Here is a 7471-nt window from a genome sequence, read left to right on the forward strand (position 1 = left end):
CCTGAGATCATGACCTGAGCCGAAGGCAGCGGCTTAACCCAATGAGCCACCCAGGCACCCCGGAAGACTTTTCATTCCATCTCTCTTCCTCTAACTTGGCCGAGACCTATTCACCCTATGGGTTCAGCTTTTTTCTTTTTAAAGATTTTATTTATTTATTTGACACAGAGAGAGTGATCACAAGTAGGTAGAGAGGCAGGCAGGGGAAGGGGAAAGCAGGCTCCCCGCTGAGCAGAGAGCCCAATGCAGGACTCAATCCCAGGACTCCAAGACCATGACCTGAGCCAAAGGCAGAGGCTCAAGCCACTGAGTCACCCAGGTGCCTCTGGGCTCAGCTTCTTTGTGGAAACTTTCCCTGTGGGGCACCTGGGTGGCTCAGTAGTCAAGCAGCTGCTTTCAGCTCAGGTCATGATCCTAGGGTCCTGGGATTGAGCCCCACATCAGGCTCCCTGGTCAACGGGAAGCCTGTTTCTCCCTATCCCACCCTTCCTGTTTGTGTTCCCTCTCTCACTGTGTCTCTGTCAAATAAATAAAATCTTAAAAAGAAAAAACAGGAAACCTTCCCTGACGTATCACTTTATTCTTGGAAGCCAGTACAAAACCTCCATAGTTAGCAACCAACAGATTTTGGTTGAGAAAACTAATACATGCCAGTGACAATTAGAACTGATTATAACTGAATGAATATGGCTGCAGTCTTGGGAATACAGGGAATGAAGTGTTATAGTTAAGGTCAGTGGGTAGATAATATATCCAGCCTATTAAAACATGTGGAATACAATTCAGTTCAGCAGAAATATACATGTTCCATTTATCCACTTATTCACTCTACCCATTTGCTCTATAAACCCCCATTTTAACACCCACTTCTTGCTCAGTTTGAGTCTCCCACAAAGCAGAGCCTAACACAGGGTTGTTTGTTTGGGGAGTGATTCCTGGGAGTAGGATTAAAAATCAGAAAGGGAAAAAAGGGAAGGGGGAAAAAGCAAGGGAAGAGGTTATTGAACTGGGTAATGCCCTGAGCACTGAAGCTTTATCTGACCAGAAACCCTCTGAGGAACTGGGGAGAATATTAGATATCCCTCTGGGAGGAGGCTGACACACTTAACCACTAATTCCATCCTTTTTGGTTTTGACTGCTGCTCTAGGGAGCTTGTCCCTGTCCCTTTCCCAATACTTCCAGCCAGATGGGGATGAATGAGATCCCAAAAGATCTTTAGAAAAAGCCCCAGCATGGAAAATTAGAGACACCACCAGCACTTGTGGGGGACAGACACAAAAATTATCTACCATAGCTATAATAAAGGTGAGTTGAGGTAATGTGGCTTAAGTCACCAAGTTCTGCTCCACTTCCCAAGTACCTTTATCTCCCTTAATCACTAGATGCCACCATAATTACAAAAGGAGTACGAAACATCAAACCAATTTTACTTCCTTCTTTCAGAGAACTCATGACTTGGACATTTAGGGAAATTCCACTAATTTATTGCACCTCTGTAATAATACGAAGAAAAGAGAGCTATTAATAGATAATACGAAGAAAAGAGAGCTAACTGGATAGAAGGGGGTAATGATCAATGAGGCAAACTCCCAGTTTTATGTGTCTTCCTTCTCCTTATGTTGCATGGGAATGGTAAGCCTAGAGTTGTGCAATGCAATAACCTAGCCTAGCACAGAACAGCTACTCACCAAATGTTACTGGAAGATACAAAAGCAGGTGAAACATCAAAGAATTGTTTGACCTAGAGTATTAGGAAAATAGAGATCAGTGGTTCTCATATGGGGACAATTTTGCCACCCAGAAAACACCTAGCAACATCTAGAGACATTTTTGGTTGTCACAACTAGAGAAGATGGTGCCTCTGAAATCTAGTGGATAAAGGTGAGGATGCTGCCCAGCATCCTATAATATACAGGACAGCTTCCCCTCGCCCCAACAAAGAATTATCCTGTCCAAAATATCGATAGTGGCAGGGCTGAAAAACCCTGATACAGATGAAGGGTATTTGGATATTGATACAGATCGATATATAGATACATATTGATATATTTATGTAAACATTTATTTCTCCATTTAATATAGTTCATATTTTTTTAAAAATCATATTTAATTACAAATTATTTGTACTACATGCCAGCAATACAAAGTGTTGCATTAGTACCACCAAAACCAAAGGAATTGGTGAGTCCAATACATCTTTTCTCAATTTTCCATTCCTGTGCCTTTAGTGGAACATAATTGAGATCAAATTCTGGTTCTGTACAATCCAGGTTTAAAGTAGGTGGTAGTTTTTGATAATAACAAGCCAGAGCAGTAAAAGCTGCCTCAACTGCCCCTGCAGCTCCCAACAGATGTCCTGTGGCTCCCTTAGTTGAAGAAACTGCAAGGGCAGGTGCATGGTCTTTGAAAAGATGTTTGATAGCTTTGTTTTCAGCAGCATCTCCCAATGGGGTGGAAGTAGCATGCGCGTTGACATAGGATATCTCTTCAGGTTGTACACCTGCATCTTTTACAGCTGCAGTCATACATCTAATAAAATAAGGAAAGAAGTTCATCAGAACTAAGTTTAATTTGAACACAGGAGTCTTTATATGGCTTTTAAGAAAAAAATAAACATATATGCTAGGTGAAGAGAATCCTTTCCTCTAGTAACAGAACCCCAACTTGGATTACCAGATGAATTAGAAAGCCACCTGCATGGGAATAAGGAGTAACCCCCAATACCCTGGACTGATTCAACACCATGAGATAAACACACAGGCCTATAGGTTTTATAATCTCTAACAAAATATATTTCCATTTATTTGAATTGGTATTTTTCTCTGGAGGAAAAACCATGTTGACTCAAACCTAGAATAGTTTTTCTTCTAGGAATTTTTTATCAATGGGAGGGTGTGTATGTATGTAGTGTGTAGTGATTCCAAATGTGGTAAAAAGTTGTATAACTGTGTTTTAATTTTTTCTCGCACATTTAAATGTAAAACTTGGCATATTTCTCAATAATCTAAAAATGGCTGCACCATTACTTTGGTGCTTCAAATAACTTTTCAAAATTCTATTTAGGCTGTAAGAATGCTAAATAAATGAAGTACAACACCAAGCAAAACCAAACAAACAAATCGGAAAATAAAACATTTCTCTAGAACAATCTTTGAAAACATCATCAACATCAACACCTTCTGTTTTAGTTCCTAATCTCTGGACTGCGTATATTTCCTTAAGAGGTAGCTCTGGTGTAATCTGAAGTGTGATGAAGGGTTTCACCTAAATATAACTGTTCTTCATCTAGCTGGCTACTGTTTGACACTTCTAGCACCAACAATTTAGTAAAACTCAAAAGCATAATTCAGGGGCCAGTAAACTATGGCCCTGGCCAGATGCCTGTTGACCCTTGAATAATATGGCTTTGAAGAGTGTGGGTCCACTTAAATGTGGATTTTTTATATTACTGTACTGTAAATGCATTTTTTCCTCCTTATGATTTTCTAAATAACTTTCTCTTTTTCCAGCTTACCTTATTGTAAGAAAACAATATAAAATACATACACAAAATACGTGTTCATTGACTGTTTATGTTATCAGTAAGGCTTTTTGTCAACAGTAGCCTATGAGTAAAGTTTGGGAGGAGTCAAAAGTTATACATGGAATTTTTGGTTGCACCGCGGGCCAGTGCCACTGACCCCTGCATTGTTCAAAGGTCAACTGTAGCTTCACTGGAGCACGTCCATTCATTTATATATTGTCTATGGCTACTTTCACACTAGAAGACAGATTTGAATAATTGTGACAGAGACCCTATGGCCCACAAAGCTGAAAGTACTATTTGTGCCTTTACAGAAAAGCTCTGCCAACCCCTGGCCAAGTAAACTGGTTAAAACATAATATGATCTAAGCAGGCTAATCCATTAGCTAACACATTAACAGGGATTTTTTTAACTTAACTATCTCTTCTGCGATATCAACTTGCTTTTCAAATTGTGGTTCTCAGACCAGCAGCATCAGCATCCGCTTGAGCTTGTTAGAAAGGCAGAATCTCTAGCACCACCCCAGGCCCAGAGTCAGAGTCTGCATTTTAATATCCCTGGGTGGTGAAAAGTTAGAAAGTACTGATTTAGTAACAGCAGAACCCAGTTGAAATTGCACAGAGGCCAGACACAACTAGAAGAAAGGGTTGACTTTGCTGTCTGAGATGATGAAGGGCCAAAGAGGAGGACTGTGGGAGGGAGCACTCTGACAGCTGTTAAGCACAACTGGAAGTATGAAAAATTGGCAAAGACACACATGGCCCTCTTCACAACTTTACATGCCTTAACTAAAATCCAGTTTCTGTTAAGGATGTTCAAATGCTTTCAAATATTTCAAATATGTTAAAGCAAAGAATTCAAAACCGTTTTGTTTACCACGGGCAGATACTACAATACTGGACTCCCTAATTTGAAAGTCTAATAAAATGTCTTTTTTGAAGAAATATTTTAAATAAAACTAGTCTTGGGGCACCTGGGTGGTACGGTAGGTTGAGCAGCCCACTCTTGGTTTCAGCTCAAGTTGTGATCTTGGCGTCCTAGGATCCTGGGATTCTTGCATCGAATCCCAGGAGTCTGCTTGGGATTCTCTCCCTCGCCCTCCTGTGCGGTCGCTCAGAAAGGTAAATAAATCTTGAAATAAAAAAAACCAAAACAAGTCTTTACCTTAAGGCACCTTCTCCTTCAGGGTCAGGTGCAGTTATGTGACCAGCATCACCTGAGAGTCCGTAGCCCAAAATTTCTGCGTAGATCCGCGCCCCTCGTTCAATGGCATGATCATATTCTTCCAGCACCAGCACAGCTGCACCTTCTCCCATTACAAAACCATCTCTTTTGGGGTGAAATGGTCGACATGCCAACTTAGGATCAGGGTTTGTGCTCAGAGCACGGGCTCTGGAAAACCCAGCAAGAGATAAAGGACTAATGCAAGAATCTGTACCTCCAGCCACCATCACATCAGCATCACCATGGGCTATAAATCTAAAGGAGTCTCCCACAGCATGAGCTCCTGTGGTACAGGCTGTAGACACTGCATGATTGGGGCCCTTGAGTTTATACCGAATGCTGACCTGGCCTGCTGCCATATTGACCAGAATCTTAGGGACAAAGAACGGGCTGACTTTACTATAACCTTTTGTCTGAAACATCAAAGCAGTTTCAGAAACAACTTCAAGCGGAACCATTCCCATGCCAATTGCAACTCCAGTCGCCACTTGATCAGCTTCTGATTGAGGGTGCCAGCCAGAATCTTTCATGGCTAACTCTGCAGCCCCAATGGCCATAATGGTTGGAGAAGACATGGACTTGATATCGGATTTGGACACAAAGTTTTGTTCATTGAACTGACCTTCATCACCACCTCTTGGCACATAAGCAGCAACACTGCAAGGGATATTCTTATACTCCTCACCGACCAGGGAAATAATTCCACTCTCTCCTTGGATGAGACGATCCCATACCAGCTGAGTTCCAACACCCAGAGGAGTCACTAAGCCAATGCCTGTAATGACAACCCGCCTACGAAATCTGAACGTTGGCACGGTTCCAGAAAACCTCCTTTTACTTCCTATTAGTCGCTGGCATAATCTTGGATATACATGAGGGCTTGTCATTTTTAAGAAATTTTGCAAGCAGTTTGCCAACATGATTGAGATTCGATCAGAAACACATTCCTGTAACAGATCACAACATGTCCTGGAGGTAATCGCTGTTGTTTAGATACTTTATAGGCCTAACAAACGATAGCCGATTCCCTTCTGGTGCTCCGTGGGAGCTGTTAATGAAGACAGGGAAAACAACGTTAACATCACTTTAATTTAGACTGATCATCAAACCGTTTGGAGTTCCCTTTTTAGACTGTTAAGTACCCTCAGACATTCCAAGACAGAGAGGTGAAATGATTCTTTTAATTCACAACAGAATTACACCAAGAAAAACAGGCAGTCCCAGCCTTTTATGGACTGCAGAAAGCATCCTTTATCAGGATTACCGAAGCCTTATTCCAGGTAGTATTTCTGGTGTCGATGACACAAAAAACACCAGGGCCTATCCTCTTGAAGCAGGGCTACGTGAACTTTATTGGTCTTCAAAAACATGGCGAAAACTAGGGCTTTAACCCAGGGCGGGGTTTGGGAGTGAGGGGGCGTGGCCAACTCCCCACACCACCTCTCAAGCACCACTACACACACACCCCCGAAGAAAGCACGCCCAGAGGAAAGGAAACCAGGCCCAGGCCATCAAACTCCCCCTCCCCGATTCAACCCACACCCGAAGCGGCGGTGGAGGAGCAGAAGGAGAAGCGTAGCCAGCAGCAGATACCTTCACGAGGCCTCACGCCGGCCGCGCAGCCGCTGTCTGCACACGCCGGGCCGCTCATGCGCGCGCACGCGCTGTGTCTGAGCTGGGCGCGGCCGGGGGCCTTTCTTCCGCGTCACCTTGGTGGAGGTCAGACTGCGGGCGGCGGCGAGGCTCCGGTTGCGGGGGTGGAAACGCCTTTCTGGCGATCTCAGGGACAGGATAATAACCAAGAACGTGCCTGGGACGTGATGAGACAGATATTTTGCCCATCAGGAAAGGATTTTGGCGAGGGGAGGGGAGTAATGATGATGTCCAAATATTTCTGTCTGCTGGGAAAAGGGACGCAGTCATAGACTACTGAAGTCCTTGGAAAGGATTAAGGAAATTATTGTAGCCTCAAAGTTAGTACTCTGCCTCCCGAAGTTGTTTGTAATAGTAAAGTAGAACTAACCGAAGTGCCCGACATCTGGAAATGGGTTATTGTAGTACACCTAAAGGCTGTGCAGCCATTTAAAATAATTTTGTAAGTGAATATTATGCGGAAAGATGTTGAAACCATGTTAGGAGATACAGGTTACAAAATAGTATATTACACCTTTTAAAATATGTGTGTGTGTGTGTTTTAAGATCTGCAAGGATGTACAATGATTGTGAAGTTCCCCCATTTTTGCTTAGTCTTATTTACTATCTCGTCTACAATAAATAATACTTTTGTAATAAAAAAGCGTTTTTACTTTTTAAAAATTACTGGTTCTGGGGCAGGGCTCCAAATGCCATGTGTAATGTCTAACAACAATGGAGACAAAAATAGAAATTGTAGACATTTATTGCTAAGTGTCTAAAAAATACAGTAACTTCATTTGTTTAGAGCTGTAAATCTATAAAGGAAAATATAACATGAAATATTAAAAAAAAAAGAAAGAAAGAAAGCAGCAAGATATTTATTTAGATGTCCTCTGTTGCTTATGTGCTATCCCAGGTGTGAGGTTTGTGTCCTTTTTTCTTTTTTAGATAAAGGATTGATGATATAATCTGCATCTGATCCTCCCAGCCATATTTGTTTCTTTCTGAATAGTGTGTCTTGAAATGATTGTTTCTGAGTGCGCTCCCTTCATTCTCAGTTCTAGAGAATTTTGGTTAAGTTTATCTT

At 42.0% G+C, this 7471-nt stretch overlaps 1 protein-coding gene across 1 annotated transcript; it reads right to left on the reverse strand.

Moving 5' to 3' along the window:
• Positions 1–568: 568 nt before the first annotated feature.
• Positions 569–6432, reverse strand: OXSM (3-oxoacyl-ACP synthase, mitochondrial). Its single transcript, XM_032327020.1, has 3 exons — positions 6343–6432; positions 4690–5797; positions 569–2530 (listed from the first exon to the last, which is right to left on the reverse strand). Exons 2-3 carry the CDS (start codon positions 5667–5669, stop codon positions 2128–2130), a joined length of 1383 nt encoding a protein of 460 aa, XP_032182911.1. The 5' UTR covers positions 5670–5797; positions 6343–6432; the 3' UTR covers positions 569–2127.
• Between the last annotated feature and the right edge of the window lie 1039 nt (positions 6433–7471).

This window comes from Mustela erminea, chromosome 1 (assembly GCF_009829155.1).
Source record: "Mustela erminea isolate mMusErm1 chromosome 1, mMusErm1.Pri, whole genome shotgun sequence".
Taxonomy (NCBI): Eukaryota; Metazoa; Chordata; class Mammalia; order Carnivora; family Mustelidae; genus Mustela; species Mustela erminea.

Excerpts from the sequence above, each read along its gene's own strand:
- OXSM (XM_032327020.1), bottom strand. The coding sequence starts at position 5,669 with ATGTTGGCAAACTGCTTGCAAAATTTCTTAAAAATGACAAGCCCTCAT. Across the intron at positions 2,531-4,689 it reads GAAGGAGAAGGTGCCTTAAG|ATGTATGACTGCAGCTGTAA; the intron begins GTAAAGACTTGT and ends TTATTTTATTAG.